Source organism: Podarcis erhardii (genome assembly GCF_964252035.2).
Source record: "Podarcis erhardii genome assembly, chromosome: 3".
In the NCBI taxonomy this organism is placed as follows: Eukaryota; Metazoa; Chordata; class Lepidosauria; order Squamata; family Lacertidae; genus Podarcis; species Podarcis erhardii.
Window position 1 is genome coordinate 72,112,810 of NC_138507.1, and position 17,522 is coordinate 72,130,331.

The window sequence follows — 17,522 nt, forward strand, 5'->3', positions numbered from 1 at the left end:
CAGCATTGTTGTTGACCTTGATTGCTAATTTTATTTTTTTATTTTTGCCTTGATTGCTATTTAGGTTTTCTCTTTTTTTAAAAAAATGTTGCCTTAGTGTTGATAAATGTTATATAACTGTATTGGCTGTCTTAAAGTGTGTGTAATCTGCCCTGAGACTGCTTTTAAAGTTGAAGGCAAACCCCACTTTTCTTTTGGCCTTTTAAAGGAAACTCCCCCCCCCCGAACTTACATGAGTCTTTGGAGATTTCTCAAAATACAGGATATATGCAAGACCCATGAAAGAAACCCCGGGGCAATTAACATCCTGGTACACCTCCTACATCCCTTAGATCTATTTTGCAGCAATCCATTTACAGACTAACTTCTCAAGTGCACAGGTGGGACACTTCTATACTTTCATTATTTAATGCTGGGATCACCTGCAGGCAAATTCAGATGGAAAAAGTATAGTTGATTGGGAGTTCCTGTGCAATAAGCCCCCTTTCCCAAAAGAGTTTTTGCAATAACAGAAGTGATGGGTAAATGCACTAGAAAGTGAGGGATAACACTGGCACTGATGTAATGTCATGTAACAACAACAACAATTTATTTATACCCCGCCCATCAGGCTGGATTTCCCCAGCTACTCCCCAAAAGCAAAATAGAATGAATACTCCTGAAATAGCAAACATTATCTAATCTCTCTGCAAGGAAATCAGACGAATGCTCAATAAACAGGTTGCCTGGAAGTATTCAAAGGTAATGCAAATAACAGAAGATGAGTGTGGCTTGTGAATCAGGTTGAATTTCCTAGAAGAATCCTTACTCTCTACCCCATTGCTTCCAGCTTTACCCACCAGAATGTTATGTTTACTTTAGATACCACTTTTTAGCCCAAAGGCCAAGCAGTGAACAGCATATGAAGGAAAGAGATGACAAATGTCAAAAAAGTCGAATAAATAAATCTCAGCAATATAAAATGGCCAAACCACAAAATACCCACCATTTGTGCTTCCACTTTGCACAGTCACTTAGGCCAAAAATTCGTTTTGGCTGAAAGCGTGTTGATGCAGTGCTTTAAACATTATACCTGAATTAAAGTCCAGATCGTGTTCAGTCCTAATTAATTTGCTACTCAGGTTTTGGGATTGCCAGTTACTGTACATGACAGCTAGGAGTTGTTTGAGGAAGAGGGAGCAGTGGGGGAGCAAATGACTTTCCATTTTCTCATTTTACATTCACTACCAGAAGCGAAAGCCTGGCCTTGCATATGTTGGTGTTGTGTGCAGTGTGAAATCCGCTGAGACATTTGTGCACCGTCATGCTTTTCACCACTATATTTTACAAATTGTGTGCTCCTGCATAGTTAATTGCAGGGCTGAGTACTTTCAGTACTTGTTTTCTTTTCTCCACCATCACCATTCCTGGGCTGATAGTATTTACTTAGCAGGCATTCATCTAAAGAAAAACGTCCCTACTCTCTCTCTCTCTCTCTCTCTCTCTCTCTCTCTCTCCACAAACACACACACACACACACAAACAAACAAACAAACAAACGGGAGTTAGACTCAGTGTTGTCTATTGTTTTTGGATCTATGAACCAAGCTAGATGTGATGGCATACCTCTTAGAGACCCTGGAGAATCACAGTGGATCAGCGAAGACAGCAGAGAGCTTGACCATCTAAATCAGAATAGGTAAAGGTAAAGGACCCCTGACAGTTACCGTAAGTCCAGTTGCAGACAACTCTGGGGTTGCGGCACTTATCTCACTTTACAGGCTGAGGGAGCTGGCATTTGTCCGCAGACAGCTTTCCGGTTAATGTGGTCAGCATGACTAAGCCGCTTTTGGCGCAACGGAACACTGTGACAGAAACCAGAGTGCACAGGAACGCCATTTACCTTCCCGCCACAGCAGTACCTATTTATCTACTTGCACCGGCATGCTTTCGAACTGCTAGGTTGGCAGGAGCTGGGAAGAGCAACGAGAAATCACCCCGTTGCAGGGATTCGAACCACTGACCTTCTGATCGGCAAGCCCAAGAGGCTTGGTGGTTTAGATCACAGTGCCACCCATGTCCTTTTTATCTGGAAGCTGCCTTGAGTCCCATCAGGGACAAAAGGCAGAACTGCTGCTGCTGCTGCTGCTACTGCTACTACTACTACTCAGTAGTAGAGCATCTACATGCAGAAGGACCCAGGTTCCATTCCTGGTGTGTCTAGGAAGGGCTGGGAGAGATGCCTCCATGTAATCTTGGACAGGTGCTGTCAGTCAACGTAGACAATACTGATCTAGACAGACCAAGAGACTCACACAGTAGAGGCAAGCTTCTGTTGTTCCTATGCTCCTAAAAAACATATTTTCACAGGAGCAAAACTTCCCAAGGATCCCTACCCCTAACCTTTCCTCTTCTGCATATCCTGGGGTGCTTCCACAAGGGCAAAAGAAACCGAAATCCTATCCAGGTTCCTTTGATCCCTGGTTAGTTGACAATCCCATGTGCCTTGAACAGTTGGGCTCAGCTGTAAGGCATGAAAAGAGAAACTCAATATATAAAGGTCCCAGCTGACTGGTCTGGCAAGGGGCAAAAAGGGACTAAGTGAACATTGGAAAGGACCATAATAATAGGAGCAAATTCTTCCCAGAGTGTGAAGCTGTGGGCTTTTTCAAGGTCTGAAGAGGATGCAGAAGTGCTGTTGGTTGACATTAGATGGCCTTGCCAGAAAGGGCATCAAGCTGAAATAAAATATTAACGTATCTAACAAGCATGTTACTAGCAGCCTGAATTAGTCCACACATGCATTGTAAAACTTGATTTCCCATTCCTTTATTTTTACTTTGTTTTATGCTTGGTTGAACAGCTGCTGAATGTGAGAACTGTGTCCGCTGAGAAGCATTGCATTAGAGGTGATGCAAGACAACATGATGAACGTTTTATCTCTGGTATTTGATCTGTGATGGCTTTTCATTCAAGTAAACAACCACTTGACATGACAGACATAAAGTGATGAGCATGTAGTTATGAACTAAGCCTTTTTCACTGATGTGTACACATGATTGCAGCAGTACTGCTAAACTGGCACTGAGACCAAGCGACCAAAAAACAGCTTCATCTGTGTTACTGGTGACATGCAAATGTTGATGCATTGACATGCACACAAGTATGCTTTAATATGTATTTTTACTGTTGTAAACTGCTTGGAGATTTCTCTCCCCGTAAGCAGTATAGTAATATTTAATAAATCATGCATAGTAGAATCATGGAATTGTGGAATTTGAATCCCTTAGGATCATCTAGTCCAACCCCCTGCAATGCAGGAATATGCATCTGTGGGGATCAAACTTAGTGCCAGAAATCACCCCAGAACATCTTAAGATAACAGTCATGTTATCTGTAGACATTTATCCTCAAAGTGAGAATTAGCCAAAGTCGCACTACTGTAGCACCCTGCTTGTGGTTAACGCTTAGCTGGAATGAAATATTCAACGCAGCAATAGAGAAATTAAAATAGTAATTTATTTGTCAGACAAATAAATAAGAGGCACAGTGGTACATGGTTACCAAGCTCTGGCCTGGCCTCCTGCCATTCTGGCCAGCACTTATATTCCCTTAATCCAGCCCCCTTTGCTCCTCCTGTGGCTGCCTCTGTCCAATCAGCCTGGTTGAAATTCCTATTGGCTGTTTGCTAGAACCAATCACAAAAGATACACCCACAAAAGATACACCCATTTCCTTGCCCTTATAAGGGAGACAAAGAGCTATATATATGACATATAAGTAATAATATATCTTACATGGAATCTTAATTACCAGCTCACCTCTTGCCCTTCTTGCCCTATTGCCTTCTAAAACAAATGTTTAATCTTACATTTTTATGTTCAACAGATGTCAAGGATCTTGAGTTTCACATCAACATTGAAAGATTTCCTTCATTTAATGTTTCTAAACAAATGCCTGACAACTATATATCAAGACTGCTTGGATGGCGTCTTCTGTCTGGCAGGGGGGGGGCTAGGCTCATTTGCCCCTCTGGTCTCCTATTGCAATATGACTCTATGAAATAAGAATCTAGCATTCCTTAAATCCTTTGCATAATTACATTTAAGCCAATATATTTAAGCTAATATATTTCATACATTTATCATAGGTAGCCTCTTAAAAGAATAAAGCTTTTCAAAGTAAAAAGGAAGAAACTCAGTAAAACAGCTTTTAAAAGAAGCCTCTTTAGTTTAAGAAAGAATGGCTTTAGAAAAAGACTTCCCCAAAAATGCTCTCTTTCTTCTAGCTAAATGTTTTTCTTTCCATTTGCTCCTGGCCTTTCAACCTTAGAAAGAAGATCTGGCTCATTTTACTGGGAGGCACATTAGTATTATCTTACCCAGTGTTTTTTCAGCCTTGGGGCAGCATATGTAATTCTCCCTTTTTATGACTTTGAGAATTGTTTTTCTACTATAAATCAATGGGGCCCTCTTGTCTTAGGAGAATGGCCAAGGTTTCTTCTGCCTGGCATGAAACATTTGAAAATCCTTTTTTAAGCTCATTTTTAAATACAAGCCTTGATTGAAATATATAGAAGCTTTGATAAAAATGCAGGCTTATGGTTAGGTGCCTCATTACAAACTTGTTTTGGTAGGATTTGAATCCAGGCCCCCTAGATTCAACGAGTGGTCCAATGGACTACATTTCTTGCTAACCAGCTTTAACTTTAAGATTCCATAATACACCTTCTACTTTAAATATCCAGAAGACTTTTACCCGAGAAAGGAATAATAGGTTCTCTTAGCTATACAATTGAATATGCAGCTTCAGCCAAGGCTGGATCTAGAAACATCAAAGAAGCATTTCAGTTAAACGCGTTGTAAATTTAAACAGGGAAAACAGGTAGAGAAAAACGGGACTCCATAGCATCATATTGTGGCACAATGCTATATTGCATATACAACACATATAAATCGCTTTTTCTTTACCAATCTAGCTGAGCCGCAATTCCATTTTAAGCAGTGGCTGCTTCTTTGACTGATGTTTTCCCTCCTGCATTCCTCCCTCACTTCATGCATAAACAAACGAGTCACAAGAACAACCTGAAAAGGGGAAAATAATGCTACATATAACACTGTATAAGTGCTAGTGTGGGCTGTACTTCAAAAGGCCAAGACCAGCTCTCAACTACACTCTGTTTATACCCCACTCTTCTTCCAAAGGGAGCCCAGGGTGGTAAACAAACAAGCAATAAAACAAAAGATCTAAGAACAATTCTAATACAGATGCAGACTGTGAAAAATCCCTGCTTAAAAGGCTTGTTTATATCTATCAAATGGGGTAATATGTTGGGACTTTCTCTCTCCTTCCCTCTGGCTCAAGACAGACAAATGTTACGGCTTTGTTTTGGTGGTGTTACAAGACCATTTTTTGCCTTGCTTACCTGTAATGATCTGTCCTGTATCTCCAGCTCTGAAGACTTCACAGCGGAAGTTTTCACAGCCAAAGCTGCTGTCTTCATAGTTCCCTAAGTTTAAAATGTGTTCTCCTTACTCAGTTTTCCACTTGTTATGAATTCTCTAAGATGTGCAAGGGAGTGGGGGGAAGAAAGCATTTTGCACTGTCCATTATACAACTAGAGAGAGCGGGGAAGTCTAAAGTGCAGTAATTCACATAAGTGACTATGGAAAGTGGTGCATTTTTACTCAATGATTTTATTCCCTGGTGTGCTGATTGCTTTTCCGACACCAAAATATGTATCCTATTACTTTTTACTATTGTTAAATAAGGAACTGGGTTCTATTATGCTCTTCTGTACCTGCAGCACAGCCATTAACACTATTCTGTTTGCCAAATGTGCATCTCTGGTGATGAAACTTGAGCAAGAATGAATACTGACATTTTAATGGCTGCTTCTGATTTCATAAAGCTGTTTTTATAGAAAGGTACATTGATAAATCTATTTTGTGAAGTACCAAAAAAAGGAATCCAGGCTTCTGAAATGGAATAGCTATGCCCAGCTCAAGGATTCAGCTAGACTGGTAAAGAAAAAAAGATTTATATGTGTTGCATGTGCGATATAACATTGTGCCACAAGATGGTGACATGGAGTCCCGTTATTCTCTACCTGTTTTCCCTGTTTAAACTTACAATGTGTTTAACCTAAATGCTTCTTTGATGTGTGTAGATCCAGCCGAAGTTTCATTTTCTGGGTTACTATTTTGTTACTGCTCAGAACCTTGCAAACAGCTGACTTCATCATTTCACAGAGAGCAGGGCTTCTTGTGTTTATTCAAGAGACAAAAGGTAGCTAAAGGCTTACATGCTGTGTCTTCATATTCCATTGATAGAACGATATTCAGGAACCATGCACTATCCAACACCTGTTGTTAATTTCCTTCCGGTTCATGAAGAACGTCATGAATCACTGCTCCCGCTGGTAGCTGGTGATGTTCTGAAGGCCAGCCTGGGAGCTCACTGCTGAGATGAGATAGGATGAGATAGGGAGAAATGTAAAGTATTGCACTTGGGCAAAAAAACCGAGAGGCACAAATACAAGATGGGTGACACCTGGCTTGAGAGCAGTACATGTGAAAAGGATCTAGGAGTCTTGGTTGACCACAACCTTGACATGAGCCAACAGTGTGACGCGGCAGCTAAAAAAGCCAATGCAATTCTGGGTTGCATCAATAGGAGTATTGCATCTAGATCAAGGGAAGTAATAGTGCCACTGTATTCTGCTCTGGTCAGACCTCACCTGGAGTACTGTGTCCAGTTCTGGGCACCACAGTTCAAGAAGGACACGGACAAACTGGAACGTGTCCAGAGGAGGGCAACCAAAATGGTCAAAGGCCTGGAAACGATGCCTTATGAAGAACGGCTAAGGGAGCTGGGCATGTTTAGCCTGGAGAAGAGGAGGTTAAGGGGTGATATGATAGCCATGTTCAAATATATAAAAGGATGTCACATAGAGGAGGGAGAAAGGTTGTTTTCTGCTGCTCCGGAGAAATGGACACGGAGCAATGGTTCCAAACTACAAGAAAAAAGATTCCACCTAAACATTAGGAAGAACTTCCTGACAGTAAGAGCTGTTCGACAGTGGAATTTGCTGCCAAGGAGTGTGGTGGAGTCTCCTTCTTTGGAGGTCTTTAAGCAGAGGCTTGACAACCATATGTCAGGAGTGCTCTGATGGTGTTTCCTGCTTGGCAGGGGGTTGGACTCGATGGCCCTTGTGGTCTCTTCCAACTCTATGATTCTATGATTCTAGGATTTGGATCCAGATCCGTTGTTGTTGGCATACATCTGTCTCACGAGACAATGGAGTGTGCCTCCAGAGGCGAAGGCAAACCATTGTGTTGACATCACTGAAGTCACCTCCATGGAGCGCAAGCCTGAGCAGCATGTATAGCTTACAGACATACAGTTTAAAGTTATTACCGTATATGCTAATAGGCTGGGAACAGGAGTCTTGAAACCCAGATAAAGAGGTACAATTTCTAGATACCCAAAGGACTGTGTCCTAGAACAGCTGGAGCCAAGCAGAGGTGGTGGTGCCAAAGACTCGGTGTGAGATGCTAAGTTTCTAACGTTATGGAAATTAATAACATCTGAGGGGGCACCACTTACCCATCCCTGATCTAACATGTATTTTGGAGAGCTATGGTCTTGTGCTAGCTTGCATGAAGAATTTATATATCCACAAATGGATATCAGCTGTTTAGTGCAGTTCAGTTTGACTAAACAAACCCCTTCTCTCTCTCTCTCTCTCTCTCTCTCTCTCTCTCTCTCTCTCTCTCTCTCCCTCTCTCCCTCTCTCCCTCTCTCTCTGAGTATCATGTTTAGGCATTGATGAAGTCATAGAATATATATATATATACACACACACACACACACACACACACACACACACACACACACACATTTTAGGACATCTGGGAAATTACTTGCAACAGTTGCCTCCATCCGCTGAAATATTTATATTTAAACAAAGTTAGGAATACATAATACAAAATTGTCTGGGCTTAATATATAAGCCTCTGTGCATTTTTAAAATTTGCCTGGGCGAGACAGCCTCCATTTCAAAAGGGCAAGACTGCACAGAGTGATCCTTGCTGACATTCCAGGCACTAGCTGCTACTCATCCCATAGGAATTACTCAATGTGTTGGCTTCTGATACTCCCAGACAGTATCAAAACAACTGAGGAGATCACTGGCTAGGACAAACTTAAATGTACTTTACCTTATGTCCTATGTGAGAGAGCTACCTCACTCATCCTGGCCTGTCGTTCTGCTTCCTAGATCAAATTGTGCCCTTCAGATAGAGCCAATTTCATGGCTAAGGCTGGTAATAAGGGGAAGGGGGGAGAATGTAAAGCTGGTGTTAGGAGTTTGAGGCTTCAGACCCCACAAGTGGAATTGGCAAAAGCTGAATTCCATGCTGTGCCTCTTTGCACAAGAAGCAGGGAAGATCCTGGATTTTTAGCCGAGTCAGCTTCTAGGCTGTCACCATATTACAGGTAGGGATGTCCATTTCAGTTTCCCCCTCATCTTTTCATTTTTTCCAATTTTATGTTCAGTTTTTCACATTCACGAAAATTCACTAGTGGATTTCTCCCAGCATATACACCTTTGCATGTAGTTTTGCCTAATATGCACAGTTTTGCAAAGTAATCTTCCTGGATGCATTATAAATGCTAATATATACGTACTAATATATGCATTTTACGGATGTTACCTTAGTATATACACATCGCTTGGCTGGAGAACTGCACTGCAAAATCCAGAGGAGTCGAACTTTCAAAGGATGGCTCTGATTCGGTTCACATATAGTTTCAGAAAGTGTAAATTAGGAAGGCCTCTAAATGTGATCTGAATCGACCCCCCCAATCCCTAATTGCAGATGGGGTTCAATCAAATATTTGTAAATTCAGGTTTTGCAGTAAGTGAATTTTGTGTTCTTGTACAACAAACCTGTTTCCACTCCTGCCCCTCCTCCAAACATTTGGCAGTAAATGAGAAAATGCACTGGAAATGCGCTGGGATAACAGTCACTATATATGATCTCATATAGCCTCCCTGCAAACAAATCAGAATGAATCCTCAGTTACCAGTAAATGTCATATAACTGCCCTGCAAACTTTGTGCAAAGAAGTCTGAAGTAATGTTCAACAAGCAGGTTATCTGCAGGCAGTCCCAGTCATATGGTTGCCTTTTGCTGTGGACTTGCCTGTAATGAAGTAAGATGTAACTTCTGTGCTTCTTATACTAGCCTGGGGAAGTATAATAAGGTAAATTCAACGCTTGCTTCTTATTATCTTGATTGCATTCCCTTGTGTAAATGCAACTAACTTCTTGGTTAAGTAAGTCTGTGTGTTGTAATTAGGGCAAATCTTAATCCATGTTAATGTTTTTGTCCTTTGGGCCAAGTTACTGAGAAAGTGTACAATTGGTTTTTTGGGTTAGAGAGGAGGAAGACTTGGAGACTGTGGATTTGTCCCCACTTCCTCTTGTCTAGCAATTTAGGATTTTCCAGATTGATGTTTGCTCTGATTTAAGAGAGGGTTTTCCCTGGGTAAGCAGTGGGGAAAGGGGGAAACTGCCTGGATCCATGGCAGAGAAAGTGCTGGTCAAGTGGAAAACTGCTCTGACCTATGCTTTCCTTGCATGGGGCTAGCAGAAGTGTGAATGAGTCCTGTGTCAATGATAAAACGAACACACAAAAGAGATGTGGCATATTATAACCACAAAGACAATTTTATTGAGGAAGGGGGCTTGTTCATTCCATTTTGGAATGATAAACTCAGAGATGAAAGACCTCCTTATAATTTATTCACATTGGTTTAATACTCTGTCGTTATGTAACCTTCTCTCTCCTCACCTTCCCTCACTCTAGAATATCACTTTTGGTTTTATTTAAACTATACTACTGGAATGTAAAATGGGAGATATAAAAAATATTTTAAAAGAAGATGAGAATCTTTCTGGGTTACAACTCAGTACTCCAGATAGTTCTCTGGGTGACACAGATGCCGGTATTATTATTATTATTAATTTATTTTAGAATGTTTTAGAGTGAATTTAGTCCTAGCGGTAAAGCTGGAATAACTAGGCACCCACCTAGTGAGGGTTCTAACATTATACGAACACAGCTTAGAAGGCGAGGCCAGATCGACTTGAAATGCTCGACTCAATGTGAAGCAAGTCTTACAACCCTGACAGTAATTCCTGGCAATCAAAACCTGAGCCCGAGAAGAATCTAAGGGATATCCAGTGACCCTCAGAGATGTGACATAAATATGCTCCTGTTTACTTCTCTGCTTTCTCTCCCACAGACTCTTCTCTTCTGCTACTTTGTTGCGCCTACTGGAAAAGTAAAGCTGAAGAGACTGACAGATTTATTTCTCTTTCATTTAATGGACGTTGAGACAGGGTGACTTCTGCCCCATTGATCCAAAGCAGCTCCTATACTTTCAGAAAGAGAATCACTTGAAGATCCCAAGCATGTCCTTTTTCTTCTGGTAATTTGTTTTTTTTAACCCCCCCCCCCCATGTTAGCAAACTATACATGAAGTGGAACATGGCAGAATATCCCCAGTGTAAGATAAATTGTGTTGCAAGGCTTGGGACTAATTATCCTCTGCAACATCAGAGCTAGATGGACCAGAAAATAAAATGGTATCTTGTGGCTACAGAGAAAATTTGGCAGCAGCATTCCTCCATACACGATTAGATGGGTATCATGCTTGCTATTGTGGTCCAGCATTCGCTTGCAGGGTCTCTACGGGCTACATTTATTTTGTGTTTGACAAGAACTCTTTGTCTTCTCTGCCGTGTGTATGCTCTATGTATACATTTGCTGGACTTTTCTCTCCGCGGCATTTAAGCTCCCCCCACCCATCCCTGCTGTTGACATGCAAGTGCATTTATCTGGGCTTGATTAATTAGGAAGCATGCTAGGCTTTAGCGCAGTACCCACAATGGCAGCCTAAAGAACTTTCCCAACCACCAGTCGTCAAATTAAAATGCTAATTACACAAGTGCACAATACAGTAAAGTTCTTTCAGGTGGTTTTTACTAATATAGAAGTGGAAGCTCTCAAGAAACGTGCAAGTAGGTTTTCTATGGAATGCTTAGAGGAGTATATCTGTGGAGCAGAGATGCTGATGCAGCTATTAGGGCTTGGCCCCAGCATTCTTTGGGAGGTCTCAAAGAGGCAAGCATTGCAGTTCTTCATTAGCTTGGGTAAGATTTAAGTCAGAAGAATTTCCAGTTTACCTACTTACTGTGGGCACTCACCTGTCTGGGCAGATAATGGAAGAGTTTACCTATAGATTACTAACTTAACAACTCCCAGATGAGAGCTTCACATGCCCATGGGAACTCACACTGGGATCTTGAGGCTGTCAAGAGCGTCAAGGATCAAAGCGAATTGAAAACCTATCACAGTCCTTGTCTTCAACAGCTGCCCACACAAAAATTTATTCTTCAGCCAGGATAAATTTTCCTTGGCCACAAAGTTGTCATCTGGTGAAGGTGTAAATTTTTCCTGGATATTATATTTTAATATTTGATTGTCATAATTTCAGTGGTGGTGAATCACTCTTCAATACAGTGAACTGTGAAAGCAGCATAAACCTGATTTTAATTAACGCGTTACTATGCATTTTTATATATCTGGGAAGCCTGCAAATGAACCCTAATTGCCAAGTGTGGGTAGAAGCTGGGGTTGACTTTGGATAGGCTCAGAAACAAGGCAATCTCCTTCTCAATTTTTTTTTTTTTTTTTTGAGGGGGCACCTGACATTCTAGTTGAAGGTGTGGGGAAGTCAAAGAGCCAACCTGGATTTCACTCCTCTTCTTTTGGGGGTGGGTGGGTGGGTAGGGAAAAGCTATAATCCATATAAGGGACACAATTGTGGCATTTGGGCCTCAGTCTAAACTGAATAGTGAATTGTTATGAAACACACATTTTGAATTTGAGGAATATTTCATGAGTCTTTTGCAATGAAAATTGTTTTACTTTCATTATTTGTACAGCACATTATCTGCCACCCCAAGTCTGTTTCACCCAACAATCACATGTAGAACTGGGTGAAGGAAGAGGAATTGGGATCTTTCCCACTGGGCCTACCTTTCCCTGCCTTGCATGGATCCTTAAAGTTGGATCTTAAAATAAGGGCAAATCTTTCTTTCTTTCTTTCTTTCTTTCTTTCTTTCTTTCTTTCTTTCTTTCTTTCTTTCTTTCTTGAAATGCATTCTTCAAGGCATTACACTCTGCTTAAAACCACCTAATCTTTTATTAATGTACATGGTCCTAAAAAGTAACTTCAGACTTCAGTAAGTAGATTCATATGCAGTGCAGTATTTTAACTAACTGCGGAATGCGCTCGCATATCCCTGAGCAAAAGGGACATGCTTGGGGGAGTGTGAAACGGGCCCCGTGGAGCTCAAACCGTAATCCTCTCTCCGCTCTCCCTTCGGTTTCTCCAGGCGATGCAGCTGAGGAAGCTTGAAGAACAGCCTCGCAACATCCGAAGAAGCCTGAACTTTCAAGTCGGCACTGCAAAAATATGCAGGTGGCATTCATAAATTAGAATTTTCTAAACAGGGCCCTTGGAACTTGAGCAGTCATACATTGCAGTCACAAAGCTGTGAATTTTCTGATTTTTGTCACACTCTGATAAGATTAACGCCGCCGTCCCTCCTCCCCCCTTGCACACACCACAGTTAAATTCACTCCTGCTGGTGGAATTGCAGAAGTAATTTCTCTGACAATAGAAATCTAAAACTTTTGAGATTTTCTGCCCATTGGGACGGAATGCAATTTATCAATTCCTATTAACTCCAGTCACCAATAAGAGATGCTTTTATCTTCCTCTTAGGGAGTATAAAATGCACACCACCTATATTTTATGCACTAGCGTGAATTTCTCCATTCAAATGGCAAAAGCACCTTGTTTCTGAAACCTCCCCTGAAAGAGAGAAGCATCACTTTTAGTAGCACTTCTTATTTGCTGTGTGGCTCTCACAAGCAGAATTATGAAGTGTGTGAAGTCTGTTTACATTTGACTGTGCTGAGTCCCTTTGAGGTATTCCATGGGCGCTTTGGGCTTTTCCGGCCCCTCTCAGTTTTGTATAGACATTTTTTCTCAGCACCAATTTTTCCCAGACTATGGCTGCAATCCTTGTGTACTTACTTGGGAGAAGGTCCCATCAAATATAGCGGGATTTACTTCTGAGGAAAAATGCACAGGATTGTGCTGTATGGCTGTAATGCTCCACTTGCTTAGGAACATATCCTTTATATTGATAGACAAGACTGAGCTAGATGGACCAGTAGTCTGCTAGCTCAGTCTGGTCTACACTGAATGGCAGTGGCTCTCCAGGGTTCAGGCTGGGGACACTCCTAGCCCTACTTGCAGGTGCTGGGAATTGAACTTGGGACCTTCTGCATGCAAAGTGGATGCTCTGGCACTGAGCTATGGCCCTAGTGTGATTTCTGTCTAAGAAAACATGTCCAGGCTTGGGCTGCTCATGGAACTACAGTGAATCTGTTCCCAAGTGGGTGTTTTCATACTACACTTGCATCTTTTCTGTCTGTGGTGCAACCTCTATAAAGGATGCTTCGTACATCAGACAGGGGCAACCAGAAGTGGCTCCTGATGGGTGTTTATTGTGAGATTGGTGCTGCTCGTGCATGCAAGGTTTTCACAGCAGCCACACAACACCACACTGGCACCCAAATGCCAGGTCGCCTTCCTCCCTGTTTAATCTGGATTTACCCTTTTGGCAAACAAACACAAATAAGTTAAAAAACAATGCTCTTGCCAACAATCTGTTTCCAGTTTGTGAACAGGCTGCTTGCAATGTTAAGCCCCAGGCAGAGAGGACCTGCTGCTCTGCAGATGAGGGACAAGTTACATGTTACAAAGGAGATACTTGACTGGATATCCTGTCACATTTTGCTTGTCTGGAAAGCAGGTTCCAACAATTTGGTTCAGGGACGTGACGCAGAGGGGATTTAATCCTTTCTTCCATACCTCAATGCAAATCCCCCTTTCCCGTGCAGCTAATAGCAACTGCAGGTGGTGGTGAGAGTGTTGTATTGGGAATGGGCATAGGAGGAAATGGGTTCAACCAGTTACACATGGCCAAAAATGTGGAAGTGCAACACACACACACACACACACACACACACACACTGTGGGGGAATGGAAACATGGATTGTCATAAAATGTGCATATGCTAATTTATATATCTATAGGTGCTAATGTATAATTTTTTTAAAAATAATAATAGCATTACAACAGATTTCATCACAGTAAGGAAGACTGTGACCAAGTGACCTGTGTGCCTGCTGAGACTCCTGTCCAGAGCAACTTCAAGGTCCCTGCTTTCTCTTCTTGGGATTCTTTCTCTCTCAACTACAGTGGTATCTCGAGTTAAGAACTTAATTCGTTCTGGAGGTCTGTTCTTAACCTGAAACTGTCCTTAACCTGAGGTACCACTTTAGCTAATGGGGCCTCCCGCTGCCGCCGCGCTGCCACCATGTGATTTCTGTTCTCATCCTGAAGCAAAGTTCTTAACCTGAGGTACTATTTCTGGGTTAGCGGAGTCTGTAACCTGAAGCATCTGTAACCCGAGGTACCACTGTAGACTTTAAACTCTTCAGACATAAGACTGTCCTCTGTCAGGCCTTCAAATTGAGGACTGTGAATTAGAACGCATGACCACTCCATCCTCTTTCCATACCATAACCTAGTCCAAATCCTGCTCTTAGCAAAAGAGAGACACAAGTCCATTTATGGATCTCCTCTGTAAGGTGCAGTTTGAATCTGAGTGTTCTGAGAAGGAGAGTTTGGTCTTACAGCCTGTTCCTACACAGGTCTGCTCAGAGGTAAGATTGAAACGAGTTTAATGTGACTTGTCAACTTGTAAATAGATTTAGGATCCTAGTCTGGGTGTGTGCTAAAAGAATGTGGCTGGAATGAATCCCACACACTTTCCTTGCTTACCTTTCTCCCTCTTACTTTGCACATCAGAAGAAAGAAACATCACCAAAACGATAACCAGGGCTTTCAGCTTTTCCCCAACCTGGTGCCCTCCAGATGATGAGCTACAACTCCCAGCATCACTCCCCACTGCTCGTGTCTGCAGCAGATTCTAAAACATTCTTTTATGGGTCAGAGGCACATAAAGAATTAGGGTTGCAGTCCAAAGTTAATGGGAAAAAATGATGAAAACATAGCATTATAAAAGGAATTATAATAGACAACATTGCCTTTTTTGAAAAAAGTTGGGAAATCAGTAGATCGGAAAGACAGGAGTAAAATGCAGGACAATTTTTGCTATTAGTGAAGTATTTGAAAGAATGCCTCTTACTTCAGATATTCATTCTTAATGACCTGGTTACAAATAGTGTCACATGGCTGGAAGAAGGCTAAATAGATGGCAACAATTTGTTGTGATCTATTGAGTCCTGGGGAGGCACCCAAGTGGGGTGTCGCAGACACTAGAAGTCTTGGTTTTATTTATCTTTCCTAATGTCTTGGAACGAAGAAAGGAAAACATCCCATTAATTAAAATTGTGCATATTAAATTGGGAGGTGTAGCAGAAAATAGACTAATCACTTAGTCATTTATAGGGTGTCCCGAGCTCATATAATTTACTATGCACCAATTAAATGTGAAATAAATCCTGACTCATAGCAAATTTTATTCACTGGCTTGATATTTAGAGCCACAGTTTATTTCCTCCCAGTGCTATATAGCTGCCACGTGAACTGGGCACCCACCCACTTTTCATTTAAATCAAGAACGTTAAGTTCTGAAAAATGTCTGCCTATTAAGAAATATGCAGACAAAGTTGAGAGATTTGGAACTAGGAGTTCAGAATTCATTTATGAAGAAAGAATTAACAATGTGGCGAAACTACAGGGATGCCACAATTGCTGAGCATCTTAGAAGTAGGGAGAGACCCTTGAAGAAAATAATAATAATAATAATAATAATAATTTGTACCCCGCCCATCTGGCTGGGTTTCCCCAGCCATTCTGGGTGGCTTCCAACAAAGATTAAAAATGCATCAAAATAGGAATGGCATAATTCTAATGTTGAAATGGGGTCTCCTGGTCATGGTATTCCCTTAAGCTTTTTGTGTGGCAAAGGGATTGTGGCTTCACTGCCATGCAAAAGACCCTCAGACACCCGAAGTGGGGTTGTCCTGGGGTTGGGACAACAGAGCAATCTAATTACATCTTGCCCAGTTACTTCACTTTGGGGAGTGAAAAGGTCTAACCTGCACTTGTTCGATCCAGCTGCCTGCCCACAGTGGCGGCCCCTGGATCTATCTGTCCAGGAAGACCAAGCAATGATAAATGGGCTACTGGGAAGAAGGAAGAAGAATCCCCCCCAACTTGAAGATACAGTATATTTTGTAGGAGGCCATCAGATAGCTATGAAATGGCCATTACTCAAGTAATATAGATGAATTCATAATTTAATCTAGAGACCTCATAAAATGCCCTTTTCTGGGGGAAGAAACCCCAAAACAACAACCACCCAATTCCATGATTGTCTTGCTTATTCTTCACCAGACATCCCTACTGATGTTGGCTGGATATAGTCTCCTTACAAAAAAATGTCCATTGGGGTGATAAAGTATCATATTGAAAGCACTATAAATCCTCTGCCGTTTCCACAGACAGTTTTGTAAGCAGACCGTTCCAAAAGCTGCCTCACCAGAGCTCTAGTAAATCAGGAGCCATCTGGTGTGTTTGCATTAATTCATCCACATTGCCTGTTACTCTTGCGCAAAATGCCAAAGGAAACCTGAGTTTGATGCAATTAGAATCAGCTGCACTCTTCACTTATTGGGAAATTACCACTCCCACAAATCCAGCAGGTAACCGAGATGTGCTCCACAGAGAGTCAGGAAGCGCAATTTTGCATTTGGGAACATGGGAAACATTTCAGTTGCTTCACTCTAATGAGTCTGTGTGGTCTTGGCATTTGTATACAGACTGTAAGTTCATGGAAGATAAAACTAACAATGGCTACTACCTGTGATGGCTATTCTGCTTCCATGGTCAGAGACAGGAATGCTTCTGAAGACCAGCTGGTGGAAATTGCAGGAAGGGAGAATGTTCTCGTGCTCCGGTCCCACAGGGTTTCCCACATGCTGACCATTGTGAGAAAAGGATGCTAGACTAGACTGGCCTGAACCAGCAGACTCTTCTTATGTGCTTATGTTTCCTTGTGAACACTTCCAATCCGATGTAGATTTCTATCCCTTCCTATTCTCAAATCTCAGGCTGGCTGTTTTTTTTCTTAGGCTCCATTTTAATGACGGGGGAAATGAGCCTGACAAACTGGGATTTGCAAAAGCTTGTTCAAGGACCTCACAGATTGTGACCCAGGCTTCACAAAAGTGTCTCAAATATGGAGGCACGTTTTATGGATGGGGCAGGAGGGGCTTAACTCCAGTGACTCCAAGGGGAAGCTTACCTCAATCATACACAGTTGTACCTTGGTTTTCGAACGCCTTGTGACTCAAACGTTT

General features: G+C 41.8%; 1 protein-coding gene across 3 annotated transcripts in view; it reads left to right on the plus strand.

Moving 5' to 3' along the window:
• LOC309338202 (uncharacterized protein) overlaps positions 1-17,522 on the plus strand; it is a 115,510-nt gene that overhangs the window by 53,005 nt on the left and 44,983 nt on the right. Inside the window, exons 1-3 of one of the 3 annotated variants that reach the window (XR_014154799.1) lie at positions 8,192-8,478; positions 10,294-10,479; positions 12,452-12,537. Coding sequence is in view for 1 of the 3 variants with exons in the window: in XM_081855212.1 (XP_081711338.1) it covers positions 10,294-10,336 (43 nt within the window). In the remaining 2 variants the exon portion in view is untranslated. Of the gene's footprint in view, positions 1-8,191; positions 8,479-9,142; positions 9,250-10,293; positions 10,480-12,451; positions 12,538-17,522 lie in introns of those variants that run through there. The other 2 variants (XR_014154800.1, XM_081855212.1) reach the window with 2 other exon arrangements.